The sequence below is a fragment of the Apteryx rowi genome, unplaced genomic scaffold, assembly GCF_003343035.1.
Source record: "Apteryx rowi isolate R43461 unplaced genomic scaffold, aptRow1 scaffold_25, whole genome shotgun sequence".
NCBI lineage: Eukaryota > Metazoa > Chordata > Aves > Apterygiformes > Apterygidae > Apteryx > Apteryx rowi.
This window is the reverse complement of record NW_020448863.1, coordinates 3,939,014-3,960,814: the sequence shown is the minus strand read 5'-3', so window position 1 is coordinate 3,960,814 and position 21,801 is coordinate 3,939,014. Positions and strand designations below refer to the sequence as shown.

Genomic DNA, 21,801 nt, shown 5'->3' with positions numbered 1-21,801 from the left:
TCTGAAAATCTGCTATTTCATTCTCAAGCTAGGCAGCAAAAGTATCTGAAAGCTCTTCTGTTATGAATTAATTTGAGTTAGCATTGCTGCCTTAGTGGATACTATTAATATAGTAAAGATTTATCTAAAAGTAAACTGTTTATTCCATAAATAAAATATTTTGGAAAAATGTGTGTTAAGATGAAAAAACTTCTGCACTTTAAATTCTACAGAAAATAATGTAAATTATTAGCCTGTGTTCTCTGGGGAGAAATACATCTGCAACACTACTAGAAGAATAACATGTGTGAGCGCTGATGCCTAAGAAAGGGGGATACGCACCAAATTCTGAGCTCCAGGATGATTACTTAAAAACAACCTGCTACTAGGTTTGGTGTGGGGTTTTTTGTTTTGTTTTTTTGTTGCTGCTGTTGTTTTAGTTAGAAATTTTAACTCATGCTTTCTTGATATCAACAGTAGTAGTATGGAATTAGAGAAAAGCAGTCTCTGGTGACTGCATACCTGGTCATTTATTACTTAGTATGTTAATGTTATATTGAATTCCACTTGGGAATTCTATTTTGAAGCTAGTGTAAATCACACCAGAGATCATTTAGTTTAGTAGCATCAGTTTAAGATTAGTCCCATACACATTATGTTAAGCAATTTCTAACCAGGCGTTTATAATCCTGTCAAATCTATGTTGCTCTTTGGTGGAGAAATATTTTGGCACAAGCAATACCCACAAACCCAACATGTAATCATAACCTGAAGTAGCACATCTTTGTTACAGATAGAAGTTAGAGTTCCTCACTTAAGGTGGGATTTCATGACAGTTCAAGGGAATTGAAGTCAGGAGCTGCAGCTGTCCGTGTTGCATGGTTTTGTTCTCTCCTGTATTCCAGCAAAAGTCTGCTCACTTGATTGTGTAGTGTGCTGATTTGAGTAGCTAACTGGCAGATGCCTAGCTACAAAAATAATTTCCTGCTGGCTTATCTCCCTGAAGCAACTGTGTGATCAGGAAAGTGCTGTTGTAAATGAGAGGGGCAAGACTGCTGCATACCAACCCAGGGAGAGCTGAATATTGAGAATGTGGGCACTTTCTTTCAAGACTGTTTTTCTACCAAATTTAAATTGAGCTAGCAGCCTTTGTATAAAACTCACAATATATAGAATTTTGTACTTGAAGAATGTATTGCTACCAGTGACTTCTTGACAAAAATGAAACGGCTAAGAGTTAGTACAGTAGGGATGAGAAATCAAAAAGCCATTTCTGTTGCTCTCCAAAAAAGTAACAAACTTGTGTTCATTATCAAAACAATAACAAATGGATTTCCTCTGGTTTTAGAGGGAGAAGGGAAAAAGGTAGAATGCTGACATATGGCCGCATAGAGGATTTATATGGAATTTTTGTTCTTAAAGTCTCATAAGGAGAGGTGCATTTACAGCTCTTGTGAATAAGAGGGCCTCCCCAATTTATCTTAAAGAACATGTGAGTTGAATGCTGCATTTTCTACTGTACATTCTCACACCTGTGGATGGCCTTGCAGACTGAAGATGAAAGTTTACAAATAAATAACTGGAAACAGTAACTATATTAATTAAAGAGTATACTTCTAGGTTATTTGGGAAAGCAAAAGAAACGAAGTTAGTGACTCTTAATTAAGATTCTTGACAAGTACATCTAACTAGTACTGGAAAAATGTTTTCTAACTGGTACTTGAAAGGACTCCCTTACCAAAATTTCCCTTTGTAGAGAACTAGACCAATGATGTTAAATCTGATGGTGACTGGACCAGTCACTTTCATTTTTTTGGAGGCTTCTAATAGCATAAGTACAATAAATTAACATTGCATAAGGAATGATTTTAGAATGTCTTAATTTCATTGTGTTTCATTGTCTTAAAATCTACCATATAAACTACTAATACTGGTTAAGTAAAGCCTGTCTTTTCTTTCTTTAGAGAACAAATAAAAAGAGTTAAAGACTCTGAAGATGTCCCAATGGTGCTAGTAGGAAACAAATGTGATTTGCCTTCCAGAACAGTAGATACAAAACAAGCTCAGGATTTAGCAAGAAGTTACGGAATTCCTTTCATTGAAACATCAGCAAAGACAAGACAGGTAAAGCTCAAAACTTAACTAGAAACAAAAGTAGAACTCTCACCTGAATGCTCATAATGTTAGATCATTCTAGATATTGACGACTGCTTGGTCATATTAATGAATATATTTCTCCAGAGGAGAATTTCTTGTGATGTCTTGTTTTTCTGTCAACTGACTGGCAACTGGTACTTGTGTATTAATGGGTGATTTGCTTCAGTTGCCCAAACTCAAATAATAAGACCTGGGCTGCTATTACTCTGCAGGGTCTGACAATTGAATTCTTGACATTTTGGTGGGTTTTAATAGATGAAAAAGTATTTCTACTAAAATAATTGAAATGCTTTCTTTTTTTCAGCAAGAAGATTAAGTAGTCAAACAACTAAATAGTTTCATTTATTTGAAGTCTTTTCCTTAATAACAGAAAGAATGCTTTTTTTCTTCAGCATTGAGTTAACATTAGTGGGAATTGCTTGGTGCACCTTCTTATAGCTAAGCAATTGACTGCAAGTCTTTTAAAATTACAGGATTAATTGCTTTTAGAAACTGATACTCTTTTAAGTCTTTAGCGCGCACATTGGCTTATTGTATCCCACTGGCATAGGTCAAAGAGGCAAATGCTGGGGCTATTTCAGTACTTCTGACATGGTTTGTTGGGATGAAGATGCACATAGTGGTATATTTGTGTATTCAGGAAAAGATACAGATATAGATGAGACTGGTTCTGTACTTCTGGAAGAAAAGGTTCTTTTTGAAAAATGCTTATTTGTTTGAAAGAGTAAAAATAGATGAGGCCTGAGTGGCTGAATATCTCATGCGCTGTGCATAGTAAGTGTTATATGCAAGTTATGAACCAGGAAGTAGGCGTAGCAGAAAAAAGCATATAAGGGCAGAATACTGAAATTTGAGTAATCCCGTGTAACTGCTGAATACCTTCAGCTGCATCACTTGGCAGAATTTCTCAGTAAATACTACTTATTCATTTCTTATATCCATAAGTAACATATTTTATTAGTGCAAATTTGCAACATGCACCCAAGTTTCTGACAAGTTGAAACCTGATGAACTGATTAGTACAACTTTACCAAAGGATCAAAGGAATTCTAACTTCTAGCAATAAGAGCGAGCCTGTAAACTTATGTCAGGTAGGATCAGAAAACTTTCAGAATCACGTAACTTCAATGGGTGAGAATAAATTAGGCTACAGGACTGTTCTGAAGATTGTGGCATGTAAATGGACTGGATGGTTACAGTTCTTGTTTGGAAGGTCCTGTATTTGAATGTATCATTGAGACTGGGATAAAAATAGAAGACTGATGAAATTAGATTTGGAGTTTGAAATACAAGTTCTGTATTAACATTTAGATTTTGCTTTGTTTAGCCTGTTATAGAAAGTGTCTGGCTTTGAGGAAATGTTCCTCCTGTATAGCTGCTTTTAATGAAAGTGTGTTGATACAATCGTGTATTTTCAAAGGAGATCTTTTTTTCCTCTTACCTGTATTTTACTCCTACAAGCAGCTGCACCATGACTAGCCTAATACAAAATTTCATGCTCAAAAATCACCACTCCTCTTCAGTATTATAGTCTTCATTTGCCTCAAGTGATGCTTTTAAGAGAGGTCATAACTCTAGTATAAGCTTTTTCATCTTCGACCCAGATGTGACTCTTTGAGAGCTAAGGCAGAGGTTTGTACTTGCTTCGGAAGACAATATATTAGTCATATATGAACTGATCTGTCTATAAATTTTTTTTCTGTAATGTTGTATTTCTGGAGGTGCCAACTGAAATATAGAGGGGATCTGACTGGTGGCTTTTGTTTTTGTTTTCAAAGCTGAGCCTTAACACCCTTCTGCACATAAGGAGCTACGTGGATTTTAAAATAAATGAAAATACCTACTATAGTCTCTTCTGAGAATGTTGGCTTCTGAAAGCTGAACCATTAAAAATGTTTGCTGATTCTTTCACAGTACTGTTGAGGTATATATTGGTTTATGAAACTGGTTCATATGATGCTGTGTTAATAAAATATTATTCAGAAGACAGAAGGGAATTGGATACAGAACCTGATCTTTAATTATAGCAACATCATTTAACTATTGTGTGTGTGTGTGTAATTTCAGTAACACTGACGTGTATGAAAACACATGCATTCATACCTACTCCCAAAGTAACTTTTTAAATTGGGAGAATCAAACCATTTTGTGGGCCAGATGTAGCCCATAGACTATACTTATATAGGGCAGAATTCAGTGTTTGGTTTAAAGAAAACTTCCTGGCCCTCTCTGGTTACACAAAGAACTTTCAAGTATGAAAAAGGTAGCTGRTGGTCTGATAAATTCTGGAGTCCATAGAGAGCCTGACATAAGTATTCAGAAATAGGAACCTTCTTTCTCCTTCCTGCCTGCACTTGCCATCACATTGACACATCAGCACTAATGCCCTGTTGAAGACCCTTTGGCATCCCCACTGTCTTGGTACTGTATTCCCTTCCCCCTTCCTTTTGCCGGAGCTCAGAGTTAATTACAAAGTTTTCTGGGGAAAGAGATAGGTGAAATGAAGAGGCAAATGGGTTGTCTACCTATTCTTTCTGGATTGCTAGGACTTTCTTGTTTTAAATGACAGCATTGTGTGCTCATGCAAAAACCTTGTAGCAGTTCCAACTAATTTAGTTTTTATTTAAGATTGTTAAAAACTGATGAGGTCAAAAATAGGAAGGGGAAAACACTGAAATGAAGTATAGCAATAAGTCATTCTAAAAGTGAATGTATTTGTTCTTATTTGGTTCTGATTGGCAATAAAGAAGTAAATTTTAATGCAAAAACAGATATGGCCAAATCCTCCTGTGAATTTTTGTACAAATCATTGAGTCCCTAAGTAAATCATTAGCTTAGTGGACCCTACAGCTTAGGTATAAGGCTATAGGTTATGATTTTTTTTTTAATTAGACTCCTGACTGAAATGAATATAATGTAATTTATGAAAAATATTAATAATACTATTTATAACTATATGGCATGTTGCATCACTTTTACTCAACCTTTCACAATCCTTATTCAGAAGGGTGTGAATTTCTTTTATTCTGACAGCTGTTTTTACTTTTCTGTGTTTATATAATCTTTGTATTCAAATTCTTCCCTGTCCACATGAGAATATAGCTCCCAATAATATCATTGAGAGATGAGGGGGCAAACTTTACCACCCTCACCCCACCAAGGCCAGATCTTGCAATTGTTACTCTGCTTCTATTTGTATGCAGGTTATACAAGCAGAGGCTCTAGGGCTGAAGCCCAAATGTGTTTTGACTATAGAATTTTGGTTTTTTGGGGATATCCTCTAGTGTGTCTCAACTGTCCTGTTAGTTTTGAAATCAAAGGAAAAGCAGATGTGCAGAAATTCTAAATTTTAAGAATAGCAATGGATTTCCCAAAGATTTAGGGGTCGCTTTTGAGAATATATACTTAAACACCGTTTTAAAGTCTTTAATGAAGAAGTTGACCTAAATTACAAGGATGCTATTAAAAAAGCATTATGCTTATTTCAGCTGTCTGTACAATTGGTTAGGCCCCAAACTTGTGATGAAAGTAAGTTGAAAACCATTGCTTGCCTTGATTATGTAACTGGTACACTAGTTATAGGATTCTATTCCTACRTCTCGATTAAGCTTTAGGATATGAATGACTGATAATTAAAACAGTGTTCTTGAGCCAATTTGCTATTTTTTTAGGGCTTCGTGTCACATCTGTTTAACGATATTGAAAGTGTTTCATGCTAAGCCATTTTTATTGCAGATCACGTGTACAGCTTTGTCTTAAGGTTGCCTAACACTTTCCATTTTAAAACCTTGTTTTCAATTATAAATAAATTTGACAGACATTGCAATGTGAGCTGAGGTTTTTCATGTCAGTAGTTTGTTGGAAGGTAGAACTTTTCCAAAAAAGTTAAGTTCTTCCCAAAGACAAGGCTACAGGAGAAAAAATTGTTTTGATAATATTGAAACAAAACTCTGGCATCCAATTTGTGTAGTGAATGACTCCAGAATCCTGAGGAAAACAATTTTTATATTTATGTACCATAAAGATAGATATCTGCAGCAAAAGAAAAGATACATACACTCAGCAGGGGTGAAATAAAGGCAGCACTAGCGCTTTAATTCTGGAACTTCCTGAGTGCTTACTTTGTAACTTTAATTATGATTTTGTGTAATATATAAGATGAATTTACTAGTATTTGTTTGGTATTTAGCCTTCATAGGATAATAACATAATCAGCTTTAAAAAAAAGCTAATTAAAAAAAACTACTGAAGGCTCCTTATACATGTGGCTAGGTTGTAGTAACTGTTTCCAAACAGTGCTTTGAAGTATTATGCCTCTTTTTCAGACAGCAAAAAAGAGACTTAAACTAAATGTTACTGGAGCTTGTAGATTTTGTAAGTTTGTGTCCCTAGTACTCGCTCTGTTGTCTATACTGACTTTACCACTACAAACAGTTTTATATCAGCGGTGTTTTTATGCAAGTGAGTAGCATTCTTTTTACTCATGTACACCTGAATAATTTTGATTTTTGTCTAATAGTTGGTTTTAGAAGACTGACTCTTACAAAGACTGTAATGGTGGACAGAACACTTTCAAGATGTTAAGGCAAACTTTTGTTAATTTCTTTTAAGCATTATTCACAGAAGAACATGTGAAAATCCCTGTTTATACTTTGGTCTGTATTGAAATAGCTTTTCTTTGTAAATAGTCATATTTTAAATTAATGCTTGGCTGTCCCCTAGAAGTCAAAAGCACGTTGGAAACATTGCCTTGAGGTCATGAGTTCTTCAGACTTCCAAAGTAGAATAGTAGTTAGATTTTGACATTTTTAATAGCTGACAAAGGATGTTTTTACTTTCCAGTTCTGACAACTAAAAAAAGCTGGTTGATCATATTTTAGACAACTGAATCAGGCTCATGTAGGGAAAAAATACTGAGAACTCTAAAAAGAAATTGATATTGAAATGACTTGCTAAATATATAAGACTATGGTACCTGGCTATTATCTGTTCTAACAAATTTAGTAAATGTATCTTTGTGCAGAATGTCTTTCAGAATAATTTCTTTCAACAGGATTCATAAGACTTATGTTCTTGGTGGTGGCAGTAGTAGCAACTTCTTTTCTCCTTGTGTCTGTGTTTCTCTTGCTCGCTCGCTCTCTGCATTGCTAAAGCAAATCATAGCTCCTATTGGTGATGGGGAAGTTGGCACTAAACTTTAAATGAAGAATTGTTATCTAATTACTTATGTGAAAGCTCTGTAATCAAATTATGTATTTCTACTGCAGAACAGTAGATTTGCAAATATGTTGATTCTTGTACAGCCTGTGCTTTGGCACATAGCAGCTGATCAATGTTTACTCTTTTCTCTCTAGGAATAAGCTTCCTTGCCATCCAGGAAAACATGAAAGTATGAGCTTTACTTTTTTTTTTTTTTTTTTTTTTAACGGCCTTCTGTACACTTTGCAAGCCTTCAGACCTGAAATGTAAGAAGACTTGTCACCTCACACTACATCCTCAGAAGGCACATTGTATATAATGGAGAAATACAACCCAAGAAATCTAATTCATTTAATCTTTGGGATCAGATGGCTGTAGTTCAGAGGAACCCTTTGATAAACAGGGATGTGTCAAGAATGAGTCTTAAATGTGAAAGCCTATGGCTTAGATCAAGCAAAATGTCCTATTAACTGAACCAGTAAATGTTAGCTATTTTTGTTGTTAGGTTCATAATATGAAGATGAACTTTAGAGATAATTTACAGAAAATTTGCCCAAAAGAAGCCCCGATTGTGCATTTCGTGATATAAAAGTTTTGGGGCTTAAACAGTCATACTATTTTCCTTGATCTCCAGTCTACTACACTTTTATTTCCAAATAATGAATATGTGTTAAATTAACAACCCTGTTTTGGATCTGACTGGGGAGACAAGTGAGGAGATTAACAAGAAGGCAAAGAAGAGATTTTGCTAACTCCTTCAAAAGCTGCAGCTAACCGTTTTGCATCTTGCTACAACAATAGCATCCTCACATATTTATCTAAATTTTTTGCTGAGTTTATGCATGGATGTAATCAGTTTAAAACAACTTAAAGCTGATGCTGTACCTCTTTGTCTTATATTTGCATAAACATATCATCTGTCTTCATCCTTTTTTTTTTTTCTTTTAATGCTTAAGGTATATTATCTCAAAGTGGCCTAAACACACAGCTGCAAAAAGGGAAGGTGTGAGATCAGAGAGTAAAGAATATAGCTTTGTGTCAGCCCAGGAATACTTGGAGAGCTCTCCTTAACTGGAGAAAAATCTGAGCTGCAGAACTTCACAGACTGTTTGTACTTAAGCGTTAGAACTTCACAAACTGTTTGCGCTTACTAAGTGTTATTAAGGGACCCTAGCAGTTGTTTGAGTCTGGCCCAGAGAGAATAGTTAAGTGTTTTGTATGTTGATAGGAACCAAGCTCTAAACTGTGCTCAGTAATGAACTCGTTGCTTTTTCTACATGTAAAAGTAACTTCTATAATTACATTAGAGTAATGAAGTAGAATTACTCTTGAAAGTTGCTATGAAATATAATACACGGGAAGAGAGGTTTCTTAAAAATACTTTACAATGAATCAAATATCCTTTGTTCTAAAACTAGTTAGAATAGTGCTCACTCTTTAAATAGCTTCAAAAAAATATTGTCCCAAATTTATTAATCTTAGAAGCACATATTTCTCTGTTACTTCTTATGACACTACCTGATATGGACTTTTTTTATACTTTATAAGTTTGTTATAAAGATTTTGCAAAGGAGGCACTCCTTGCTGATTTAAAGAACAGGACATAGAAAGGCTTATTTTACTTTGCCTGTCCAAGCGGTAACAGGGTCTCAGTTTGGCTAAGAAATGAAAACAAGTGGCTAATTGTATATGTTTATATATACACCCCTAGTTACCAGTCTAGTAAGGTGTAGTGCCTGGAAAATACATTCATGCCTATAAAAATCTGAAAAGATTCAGAAATACAAGCTGTATTACTTTCTGCAAGGTATGCAATGGAAAAAATGGTTCTCATTATGTTTTGTCCAAGTATTATCTTTCACAGAAGGAAAAAAAAAAAAAAAGAGGGCCTGAGTATAGGTATTCACAGAAATTGGTCATCCATAACTTTTTGGGGTGTGTCTCAGTTGCTTGCATTAAGTATTTATCAAGCAACAAATGTGCAAGCCCAGCATCATAAATATATAACTGAGAGGAAAAAAAGTATTTGCTTGACAAAATTGAGTACTGGAATAAACCTCGAACTTTACCTTAAATACAAGACTGAATTTATGTAAGAAAGAAATTTCATCAGCTGAGAAGGCAGGTCCTGCAGCTTATTCCATGACATCTTTGAGAGTTTTCTTCCAATTTTTTGAATTGTTCTAACAGACAGGATTTTTTTTTTTAATCTCTGGACTCAGTATGGACACAGCCTCTCTCTTGACCACATGGAGATCCATATACTTCCCTCAAGTAAAGCTCATAATTTCAGTGTTTCTTTTTTCCCCTGCCATGGGTGTCCCAATACATCACAACTGTTAATGAAGCAGTTTTTAAGGAGTTGTGTTTTACAATGCAGAGAGTGGAGGATGCTTTTTATACATTGGTGCGAGAGATTCGACAGTACAGAGTGAAAAAAATCAGCAAAGAAGAAAAGACTCCAGGGTGCGTGAAAATTAAAAAATGCCTTGTAATGTAACAGGGTAAGTTTTGTAATGTAATAGTGTAAGTTTCATAATTTAATAGGGTAAGTTTTACAAATCACTTGCCAAATAAAGCTGATTGACAGTGTCTTTCAAATCAGATATTTTATGTTTAACCAATTACATAATTAAAAATATAAAACCAATCAGATTTCAGTATACTAGTCCTGAATAACTACTACTAGCAAACACCTAAGTTGTATAGTAATATGGATCTGCTTTGTTTTACTGCTTTTTGACAAATAGCTTAACAGGAAGTCTGTAGGTCACAAGTAGACTTTTGTATCAATGTATTCCACTCTAAGAATAAGAAGAGAGAGAAGAAATGAAGAAACTGCGATATAGAAGTGCTAATCTAAGTTATTTCTAGTGCTTTTTGAACAAACCATCAAAATAGCTCCTTGCATATATTACTATCCCTTAATTCTTGACCTCTGACTGCAACAGTCCAGAAAGTGGGTTGTTACTCTTCATATTGGCAAGGAGGAGGATCTGGGATTTCCCTCTGCCAACCCCCCCCCCCCAAACCTGTTTGCTTTTTAAGGTTTTTTTTTTTTTTTTCTTGCTCACTTTAGAACATCTTGCAGAAAGGTAGCAGAATTTGGCTTGTATCCTAAAGAGACTACCACAGTTGTAGGAATATTTCAATAGTAAGAGTTTTATCCCTCTTTCTGGGGAGGGAGAAGAGAAATTTTATTTCTTATCAATTTTTGCTAGATCTGCTCAGGCTCACTATATTCTCAGTTTTTTAGTTATGAGTGATTGCTCTAATTCTTTAGCTTTTTTGCTTAAAAGATACATTTTGTGATAGTGTTTGGTATCAGAGCTTTCCTTTGCAGGAAACTGGAAGCTTCAGTTAGGAAGTTCCCCACAGTGTTTTATCCAGATACTTTTTTTTTTTTTTTTTGGGGGGGGGGTCCAAATTGTCTTAAAAACAGCAGCAGCTTGGCAAGATCCCTCTTGATGAGGGTAATATGAATTAAATTGCATAAGCCTCTTTAAAGTATCCTTCTGAAAACTGACTCTGCCACTTCTTGCTGTCTTACTAGACCTTACTAATACAGCCATGATGTGAAGTATCTTTTCTTTTTATGTGACAGTTTAAAGTGTTGCTACTCTTTCTTTCCCTCCCCCCCCCCCTTGTTAATAGTTTGAGCTTGTTCTTTGAGCCCTTCTTTCTATGGGAAAGCATGTTCTTTTGCCCTTAGTAAATAACTTTTCATTTCCTTGACTAATTCTGATAGTGGGGAGTGAGGGTAGCATTCATTTGTATACCTCAAAGTAGGCTGAAGATTTTCTTTCTGTCCTGCTAGGACGTTTAAACTCTTCAATTCTGTCTGCCTTTTCTTCCTGTGGACTTGCTTGGGAGACAGCGAATGGCATGGTGGGAATGTCATTTTACTTTATTTTTTGGTGGAAACATCTTTTCAATAGCCCAGCCAAGATACACACTCTCTCAACCTGCTTTCTGGAGAAATATTACTTTCTCTTATTTTTCCCAGATCAGGGGAAGGTTTTTTGTCAACATTAGATACTGTTTCTTTTTCCATTCTTTTTCTATTCAAAAAACAGTCTTGGATATAAGCCTCTCTATCTAGAACTTCAAGAGTGTCTGCTCAGGACAGAAAATATTTGTCTTCAAACAAAAGTGAATTCTGCATAAATACCTTCAAGGTATAAATAGGAGGTTAAGCTGGAGAAAGCATATTCAAAAATACTTGTTGTATAGTAGTAGTGTGATAGTGTTTCAGTGATTCTAGTGGCATAAGAAATTTGGCTTTTAAAAGAATCTGGCTTGTCTTACTTTCTATTCAGTAAGAAGATATGTATTCTAGGTGAATCTAATGTACAGCAGATGAGCTAAGAAGAGCAACACCTAACGATGCAAGTCTTTTATCTGATATTTGACCCTTCAAAAATACTCTATTATTATTATTTTTCCTTTCTTATCGGAGGTAATCACATTCGATGGTTCAAAGTGTTTTGCTGTTTCTTGGAATATTCAGTTTATCTTTTTGCTGCTGATGGGATGCCTTCTTAGTTATGTTAAACTTTTACAAGGTAACTGAAAACTTTTGCTACCCAGACTACCATTAACTGCTGATGCTTTCCAAGAGGTTAACTCCTTTTGCTGTTATGCTGTAATGCAGAAAGTGCTTAACACACTTTGCTCATTTTGTCATTTCCAAACAGCAAGAAAAAATATAAAAAACAAAATATAGAAATTACTAAAACTCAATGTAGAACCCTCAAAGGACCTTTTTCTGGAAAGCATTAAAGTTTTTATATAAAAAAACTTTAAAGTGCCCCAAAGAAAAACTGTAGCCAGGAGGAGGCTGTTCATTGTTGAATGAACAACATCAGAGTTGTTCTGATTTTTCCATTCCCTCTGTGTTCCTTAGTTGCCCTTTGGAAACACAGCTGCCTGCAACAAGCTCTGTCCTGTAGGCAGCAACCTGCTCTCAACCGCTGTCTGAATTTCAGAGTAAAGGCACCTTTACTGAGGTACTGAGCACTTGCAATGAATTTTGAGTTTCCAATCCCAAGTCTCAGTTTAAAGCACATGTTCAGAACATCTGATGTTTTCCAAAAGCTTGTGCACAATATCTCTGTTATTACAGAGAGGAAGGACAGCTGCATGCAGCCCTTTGTTACTGAAAGGTAACTAGAAAGGTTGACTGCCTTTGATCTTACAGCACTGAAGGCCTTGAGGGACCTTCTGTAAACGAAGCATCTTTTCCATTCAACTCCACTACCCCTATTCTAATTCCATTTTTAAGATTTCATCCACCTAATGAAAAGTGAAAGAAGATCTCAGTTTATTTTGAACTCTCCAGTCCTAATTTACAAATGTTCTAAAACTAGTTCTGTATGTCAAGTCGTATTATTCATTACCTAGGTTAAAGAGAAATTATGGTAGAACCCAAACTAGTAAATACATAATTCCATCGTTTTAAAGGCTTGATCTACAAATGTGAAAATGCAAAGATGAAAGCTAAGTCATTCCCTAGTATTTTGCAACATACACTGTATTTATTTATTATTGTACCTTAGTAGGTACAATAAAAGATTTCAGCCGTAATTGTGAAGTCATATTTGTTTAAAGGCTCATCATATTCTCTGAATATTATTTTGTATGTTATTTTATCTCTAGTTATTTTAGAAACAGTTTAATGAGGGAGGAATGCTCATCTGAACATTTTAATTGCAATTTTTTAGTGTCGCATTTGAAAATGCTGCTGAAAGCCAATGACTGTCCTTGTAATGAAAACTTTTCTAACTCATCTTAATAATGATGAGTGTGAAGTACTGAAAGGTAGTTTTGTAAGGAAATGTGAGCAGTCTGGTGGGAGAATATTGCTCAGTTTTGTTTTATTTATATATATATATATATATATATATATATATATGCCATTCTTGCGTTCTAAGAATGAAACTGCTTCTCTGCATGCTGTGATTGATTCTTAATACTTCCCTCCTAGTTGTCTGTCTGAGATGACTACTGCAGTAGGTGCACTTTAAACCATCGCTATTTCTAGATAGATCAATTTCCCTGTGGAAATACTGTTGCATGTTTACTTTATGCATTAATGCTGAAGTTATAGGTAAAATGTATTAGCTCTCTGAAAAAAAAATATAAATAACGTAGACTGCTAAAGACTTCAATGAAACATCAATTATTTGTAAACTTGTTTATGCAATTGGAATGTGAAAATTTTTATAAGTTTACATTATACTGAGAGAACTACTTACTTTCTAGGGGATAGCTATCTAACACCTCACCGTTGTTCAGACTTTAAGTGTTAAGCCTTCACCATCTGGTGTTTGACCAAAACAGTAATGAATTAAGTTAGGTGATTTTTGGGTTTTTTGTTTGTTTTTGTGCTTTTTTTAGAGCTCCATTTATGCTCTTCAGTAGGTACAAGAGTAAAGAGACTGTTAATTTTTATAGCCAGCTTGAAGGCAAACTCTCTAGCTGATAAAAGGTAGGAAGCTGCCTCTCAGTTGTTGAGCTACATTTCCAGACCCAGTTCTACAGTGGTGCAGTTTGCTAATGTGATGAATTAAAATTATACATCTATTCCTGATGTGTATAAAAGACAATATAAGGAGAAAGGCAGTGAAGAATAAAGGACCTTTTTCATCTCTAGCCAAATGATTTTTTTTTTTTTTCTTCTTAAACTGCCCATTCTCAAGCTATTAAATGTAAAGTGCTAACTGACAACATGCAAACTTGTTTGGTATTTGGAACAACCTGAAAGCTAGGAAATTGTTCCACATAAATATATCATTACAAAATATACCTTATAACACTGTGCTTGATCATGATTCATGTTAGGCTATTAGATACGCTGGCTTTAGGTGTTTTGACCAGAGTCAAATTTTGTCAGGTATAATTTCCCTCCAAAAGTGAAAACTATTCAGTGTGAAGACACATGAGCTTTTGTTTCTGTAGTGCAACCACTGGAACTGTGGAGTTTTAAGTAACTGTGGATTATATATTTCATAGGTAATATGCTCCATATGTCTCTGATTATATAAGTTGACTAGAAAGATTTATCAAATACGAAGTTATCATTGCAGTACAAATTGATCGGATTGATTTGCTCATATAGAGATTTACAAAACTGTGGCGTAATTAATAAATCAGTGTGCCTGAGAAATGAACTGAATCTGTAGATTCATCATAACTATCTCTTTGCTAGCGAATTCTTGCTACACAAATATTTGTATTTTTAGAAGCTCTGTATAGATTAGTATGGCATAAACAAAGCTAACAATGAACATTGTTCTGAAATCCAGTATTAGTAATACACATACTTGTAATCTAAATGTGTGGTATCTGTACTTCTCTAGTTTGAGTCAACATGTGCCCCCTTCTAAATGGAGGAGAGGCCAGTACACTAGAGTTCTTTCCTTACCACATTATTAATGGAATTGGACGTACGGGGTTATCTCAACCCAAGAGCAGTAAGTCAGCTGGAGGCTGCTCTAAGCCCAATGGCTGAGAAAGAGGGCAGGCAGGTAGGTGCCCTTCTCAGAAAACAGGGCCCTCTGAGGGGACTTTACAAAGGCAGCAAAGAGCAGACAGTGTAAATGGTCCTGGCGGGCAGCAAAACAGACTCCTGGTTGAACACGCTTTACCTGATCAGGTCAGGAAAAAACAGATTTTGCCCTAGTGGGCACATGGGTCTTGTTAGTGTGATCTCAATATGTTCATGTACGTTTCTTTTCAGGGTGTTGATGATGCCTTCTATACATTAGTTCGAGAAATCAGAAAACACAAAGAGAAGATGAGCAAAGATGGTAAAAAGAAGAAAAAGAAGACAAAGACAAAGTGTATAATTATGTAAATACAATTTATCCTTATTCTTAAGACGTACTTAAGTAATTTTTGTACATTACACTAAATTATTAGCATTTGTTTTAGCATTACTTTACTTTCTGCTTTCATGATCCTCTTAGCTTTACCTGAATGCTTGTTTTAAATGACAGTGGAAATTTCATTCCTCTTAAGTGCCAGTATTCTTTGAGTGGTGGTTCTTGAACTAGCAATGCCTGTGGAAAAAAAAAAAACAAAAACCTGAGAACTCTCTTAGGACTCTTTGGTGCATGCACAGTTGCTAACTTCCTATTTTTCTTACCAGTTGTGAACTTCTGTTCTGTGTGCAAACAAAACAATGAAATGATGCTCTCTACGTTCTAATATCCCTTTAATATTTCTAGTTTTTAAATCTGGTTGAGAAAATGGGCTAGTTAGCAAAAGAGATTCAGACTTTCAGCCTTTCTTATTTCAGACTTTCTTTCACTTTAGACTGACTGCAATATAGAGAGACCAGAAGCCTTTATAGTCTTCCTGTAGTTTTTGCTTCTAGGCATCTAGTCTTGTAGCATTTCAGATCAACTTTAATGAATGTAAAGATATAACTTTCACAAAAAAATTTTCACTGCAATTTGTCACAGTCACTCCTTAAATACTATATTTTTTCTATAAAAAAAGAAAAATTAAAAAAAGACAATAATGCACATCTGGCAATGGAAAAAGTAAAAGTTCTAATTAGGTTGATTTGCTATTGTTAATGCATTGCTTTAAGAATTTCACTAACTTTTTCTGTCTGAAGACCACAGTGAAATCCTGGCTCTCCTGACCCCCAGTGGCAAACCTTCAAGTAGTTCAGCAGGTACAGGATTTTACCCTTAGTGTCTCTAAGAAATACTAGAATGCCTTAACAGATAAGTTAATTCAAACTCTTAGGTTAATTCATACATGGATCCAGAATTTATCATAAGAACTAAATCAGAATATTACTAAACTATATAGCTCAGTAAAATCATTCCCCCCCCCCAAGGGTGGCATTGTATATTTCCAGATGCCCATTTTGTGTGAAACAGGGGAGGAATTTTAAATTATAGTAGCCTCAAATCAGTGAATGAATGAGCTTGAATTTAGCTGCTTCATGCAATTAATTTGGAAATCCACTATGCCATAAAAATGTTGTGGAATTTGCACAAATGTTCAGCATAGAACATGGTTTCCAGAGTCAATGTTGTTTGTGTGATGTTTGTGAAATAGTAGTTTTGTTGCACAGATTAAATAGTTGGTGAGTGGCATTCCAGTGTCTAGACTGTCATGAAGCTAGACCAAAATTTTAATGTTGTCTTTCTCTATGTTTTTTGTGACTTTTTTTTTTTTCCTGATTGGAATTAATGCAGAATATTTGCAGAAGCTTTCATTTTTGGTACTGCAGTAAATTAGTTACTCTGCACCAAAATAAGAGCCAGTAACTCCAGTGTTACCAGTTCCTGTTGTCTTATTATAAATGCTGCAGTGTTTGTTTTATTTAGGGCCTCAGTTCCTGAAGGTACACTTTTTATTAGCATCTAGCTCAGATAAGTGCAGAGTAAAATTTGAAAATGTGACTCTTGTGTACCCTGAAAGATAAAACACAAGAAGCTGAAGTAGCCATAGTTCAGGACACTGGAATGGTAAATTTTTAGTTTGGAACAGGGAGTAGCAGTAATGCCCTAATCTAAGCTATACCTAAATCTTTACATCTAAATTTTGTTCTGAGTTTTACACAGTAGAATTTTCATATACCAGTGTAATTCAGACCATTTATATGATGTCAAAGGTGCAAACTGCATAAGAAAAGTATTCTTCTGCTTCTACAGAAAAAAAACAGCAGTGACTCTCTGAGAGCTGCAAAGCTGGCAGGGGAAGCAATAAGTATACTGTCTGGGTTGCTGCATGTTCTTTTAATTTCTTTGTGGCTGGGAGAATTTAACAAATGAATGCCTTCCCCTGCTCCTCCCCTCCACCCCCCCAAAAGTCCCCAACAACACACAAACCCTCTTACAGCTTTGATGTGAAAGATATTCTTTAGATTACAAAATACTCTGAAAGAAGGTGATAGGAGAACCTAACATTGTATCATAAGGACCAATAAGGAACAGGAATAAATCCTTAATGTCACAAAATATTTTACAACTTCTAAGGTTAAAACATTTTGGAGATAGTTGGTTATTTCCATATTTTAGACACTTTCTTGATGTATATGAAGAATGTAGCAGAAGTGGATAGTATACCTTGAACAAACAAAAGTAATCTTAAGATTTGTGATTTTTTTGGTAACTTAGTCGCACTGCATGTAAAATTAGGGCCAGTCTGAAAGTTCTTAGGCTAATTTAATTAATCTTTTAGGAAAAACAAATTTAATTGAAATGTTTTAATCATCAAATATGGATGTATATAGCTCTAATATAAAGCTACATATAAAACAGTTTTTTCAGTAAATATGATATAGAGCTACCAATCTAATTAAATTAGTACAAAATCTATTAGATTAGCCCTTATTGACTTTCAGAAATTACACATCCTTGCCACTGTTGTGCAGTTTTGTCTTAATGTTTGTAGAGATTTGGTGAAGCATGTTGGATTGCAGCTTGCACAAGTTGATTTCATTATTATTCTGTCTCTCCCTACTTGAAATGCTTTTAAAGAACATACCTGGATGCTATCTTTTCTGATAGTAACTACTAAATGAACATGTGAATCACATACCACATTAATACATTAAGTTGCCATGTATCAGGGAGTAACACCTTCTTACAGTAGCTTTATGTAACTGGTAAACAACTTTGTCATTGCTTTTTCTCAAAACTGAAGTTTAATTCTCTTGACCAGTTTCATTGCCCTAAGATTTTTGCTAACTTAAAAGTTTTGCAGTATAAAATTTGTTACAATAACAGGATTTCTGTAATGGATAAATATTGATACATAATCTTCCACTCTTTATCTATACAATGAAGCAATACAATTACCTTCAAAGACCATCAAACCGTAAACAAATCGTTTTGTGTGAAATTTACATAAAGCTACATAGATGGTAAAATATTTTCTAACATTTCTTTATTCCACTGTCTTGTGTTTTCATGTTGAAAATACTTCTGCTTTTTCCTCTTGAGTGCCAACTTCTTACTAGAACGATTTCTTAATGTAATATGTTTACCTGGAATGTATTTTAACTATTTTTGTATAGTGTAAACTGAAACATGCATATTTCGTACATTGTGCTTTATTTGATGTGGAACATATGCAGTGTGATCCAGTTTTTCCATTTGGTTGTGTGACCTAGGAATGTTGGTCATACCAGACAGACATTAAGTTAAAATTAAAAAGACCACTGTTCGTTTTTAAAAATTTTAATGTTTTTTAGGAGTATGTGCTGTGAGGTGATCTGAAATTTGTCATTTTTTTGTCAAACTGTACTGCTCCTATTTATTGTAATGTAATAAAAAATAGTTATTGTGAGTTTCTGTTCCTGTTGGCGTTTCTCTCCAAGCAGCTTAGTGCTCATCTCTGGAATGGAGTAGTCCATGAATTGCATGTGTTCAGCAGTTGTTCTCAGTTTATTTCTTGCACTTCTCCTTGCCAGTCATACAGCTGTTGTCTTTGCCCACTGGTCTTGCCTTCCTCTTAGAAGGGTTGCGGCATTTTGACGAAATGCTTTGTAATACCGATCCACTTCTGGTCTGTGCTATTTGTGTTCTGCACACTGCTACGAGTAGAGCCTCACTTCAGGCAAGGTTGCACCTCGCATTCACAGGTGCTTGCTGCTTGGGTACACCATAGTCTTTTTCCTGAATTAAGGGACTAACAGCTCATATTCATGCCCTGGCAACCTTGTTTTCATTTGTCTAATAACAGACTTGATTTGAACTTGTCTACAAGTTAAAATAGTCTGAAAAGCTATTCTGCATTCATTCCCCAACTGCACATTTTCTTCTATAAAATGCCTTCTGTAAGCTTCCAGAAAATACAAAAGACACTCTTTAGTACTCAGTGTGTCCTCATAGAAACAAGTGTGAAATTGTTACTGCTCTATTAAGTTACACTTTGGCTTTTTTTTTTTTTTAGGCTTTTCCTGAGGGAAAAAGATTTTCTCAGTTATTGAGAAGGCAGAGATAAATTTTGTGTGCAGAAGTATTCATTAAGAATAGGGTTAAACTGTAACATCTTGGAGAGGAGTTAATAAGCTCACTTGATGTGGACAGACTTTTTCAAATCAGTGTGGTGCTAGAAACTAAAGCACATACTTCATCTCAAGGTAGTTTACTATCTAATTTGCTTTAATTTTTTTGGATATTATTCTGGAACGTAAATGTGTAAAAACTTTTGCTATTGCCAGCAGTTCTACTGAGTTGATTACTTATATTTCAAAGGTTATTTCTGTTCTACCTCCAGTGTCACTTTAGCTCTATGGGGAAAAAAATACATAGTGTGTACAGAATATCAGTTACTGCACAAGTTTGTGCTAGTGGAGCCATGGTTGTCAAAGAGTTAGCCGTGGAGCTAACAGCCATGGTTGAAGTTCCACTTGCCCACAGGAAGGATCTTGTTTTATATTCCTGCTGCAGTAGTTATGCAACATCAGATATCAGGAGTAGTAAGAACTGCCTTTAGGGTCTAAGTACATAGGACATTACTGCTCTACTTCATCTTCTTCCTGACCCTGCGGTGTCTTTTTAATACAGTAAGACAGTGCCTCAGCCAGCTGGCCAAGGTGACTCATATATTAAGCAGATAAAGTCAAAATCTAAGAACTTACTTTACTTTTGAGAAAGTGCTCATTTATGGTGGAAAAGAATCATTACACTTGGAAGACTTTCAAAACTAGATTAATCTTCTATGTAAGAGAAATGTAGCAACTTGAATCATTATTAAAACATACAGTTCTTCAGGTAAATATAAGAAGTTACCTGCTCAGCATCTACATTGAAATGAAACAGAACAATCATATTACCACTACTTCCTATAAAATTATTTTCATTTATCAGGTTACAGTTAAAGAGGAACAAAAGAGTTGAGAAGTCTATAATCCATATAATACAAAACCCAACTCTCAAATCCTTCAAGCAATCACTTGAGGGGTGGTAAAGGCCTAATTTGTAAATTGTGAGCACTTTAGATGTGTTGGAAGCACGTACTTTTCATTGCCTTTGAAGTTACAGCTCTTTTATTGGTTTATCTTTACTGATTTGTATCATCACATGCAGTCAATAATACCATAGCTATTTATTGTCATCCTCGTAGTAGCGCTGTTTCATAGCTCTGTATTTTCTGAGATAGTACAAAGCCTCCAACTCTTTTATAACAAATTCTCCTCGTGCAATTAGTTGCTTAATTTTTTCAGGATCTTTCACATCTTTATTTTTTAGGAAAGCTGCTTTCAAACGGCTTCTAAAGTAGTCTGCTCCTTTGGGATATTCCCTTCCAAGGTACAGCAGCTTGAAGAAGAAGGAAAAAAAGGATTTTTTTTACATTGAGTTCACAGCAAAAKCCTCTTATCTAATTAAGGAAAGTGGTAGTGGCACTTAGGACACTTACATTTTTGTAAAGATTCAACACTTCACCTCTTAAAGAATTGGCCATTCTCATATTTCACTGAACTCTTTATTCTTGTGTGATTGTTACCTAAAGAATAATCAGTTTGACATTAGTCTTCTATGGGAGTTGGTAAATCTCAGTCTAATCTTCTATAGCAATTACAGTTTCAGGCTAGACTTCATCTCATTGTTACAGTTTGCTCCATCTTCTGTTATTTTTTGTTCCACCTTGTGTCTTCTCCTTTGGCTTCTTTCAGTTTTTGCTTCCACTTAGTTTCTTTTTCTCTTCCACCCTGCCCTTTGCCCTCATCTCAAATACAAAATCAGAAACCTCCCCAAACTTGCAACTGCTGTGATACTTGTTTACCTTTGCATTGTTCATCTGCTGCTTTCTTACCTATTTACTGCTGGCCTGGTATCTTACTTACCTTTGGTCTGTGCTGAAGAAATACGATTATATATATATATATTTATGTATATAAATACATGTATCTAAGCTGTATGAATTCCTACAACTTTTGCTCTCATAAATCTTAGTGTTTTTTTGAAATCGTCTAAGGGCATTTATAAATCAAGACTAGTGTCTACTGGCAAAACATCTATGAAACACTCCCAGTAGTGGCAAACAAATGCGTTAAGCATTAAATATATATTTTTTCATTTTTATAAACAGGAGCAACGGGGCTCGGCCCTAGTCCTTGTACACAGCACCTTCGGCAGCGGCTTTACGGGTGCCGCAGGAACAGCCCCGCGCCTGCGGCAGGGCAGGCCGCGGGCTCATAACGTTTATTTGGCCGTGGCTCCTTGGGCAGCCTGCTGCTGTTGCCACCCACCTTCCGCCCCCCCCCCCCCGTGCGGGGCGCCCCCGGGGTCCCGTGGGGCGGTACCGGGGACACCGGGCCCGGGTCCGGCGGGGGTGCGAAGGTCAGTACCTCACCAGCTCCGCGACGTGCCGTAAACCCCCTCTGGTAGCTCGCTTTACGGCAAAGCCGTAACGGGAGGCCCGGCCCCGCCCCGCCCCGCGCGGCCCCGCCCCGAAAGGTCAGCGGCCGGCCATGGGGCGGGCGGAGAGGAG

General features: G+C 35.7%; 2 protein-coding genes across 11 annotated transcripts in view; one reads left to right on the top strand and one right to left on the bottom strand.

Annotated features, from left to right (window-relative positions):
- Nucleotides 1–18,651, top strand: part of KRAS (KRAS proto-oncogene, GTPase) — a 26,775-nt gene extending 8,124 nt beyond the window's left edge. For 2 of the 7 annotated variants that reach the window (XM_026066845.1, XM_026066846.1), the window contains exons 4-6: nt 1,944–2,103; nt 9,716–9,839; nt 15,077–15,191. In XM_026066845.1, the coding sequence (XP_025922630.1) occupies nt 1,944–2,103; nt 9,716–9,835 (280 nt within the window). In that variant the 3' untranslated portion in view covers nt 9,836–9,839; nt 15,077–15,191. Of the gene's footprint in view, nt 1–1,943; nt 2,104–3,914; nt 7,456–7,490; nt 7,552–9,715; nt 9,840–9,882; nt 9,884–15,076 lie in introns of those variants that run through there. The other 5 variants (XM_026066852.1, XM_026066849.1, XM_026066848.1 and 2 more) reach the window with 5 other exon arrangements.
- On the bottom strand, nt 15,233–21,744 carry ETFRF1 (electron transfer flavoprotein regulatory factor 1). Of its 4 annotated transcripts, XM_026066856.1 has the most exons (4): nt 21,614–21,695; nt 20,728–20,814; nt 20,407–20,627; nt 15,233–15,398 (listed from the first exon to the last, which is right to left on the bottom strand). In XM_026066856.1, the coding sequence occupies exons 2-3, from the start codon at nt 20,776–20,778 to the stop codon at nt 20,412–20,414; spliced, it is 267 nt and encodes an 88-aa protein (XP_025922641.1). In that variant the 5' UTR covers nt 20,779–20,814; nt 21,614–21,695; the 3' UTR covers nt 15,233–15,398; nt 20,407–20,411. The 4 variants fall into 4 exon arrangements, with proteins under 4 accessions (XP_025922641.1, XP_025922639.1, XP_025922638.1 ...); XM_026066854.1 differs by lacking the exon at nt 15,233–15,398 and having other exon boundaries at nt 18,527–20,627; nt 21,659–21,744; XM_026066853.1 differs by lacking the exon at nt 15,233–15,398 and having other exon boundaries at nt 18,527–20,627.
- Between the last annotated feature and the right edge of the window lie 57 nt (nt 21,745–21,801).

Bases quoted from the DNA above. Each gene is read 5' to 3' on its own strand.
- ETFRF1 (XM_026066854.1), bottom strand. From the start codon at position 20,778: ATGAGAATGGCCAATTCTTTAAGAGGTGAAGTGTTGAATCTTTACAAA. The intron at 20,628-20,727 runs GTAAGTGTCCTA...TTCTTCTTCAAG, and splicing joins TGTTGAATCTTTACAAAAAT to CTGCTGTACCTTGGAAGGGA.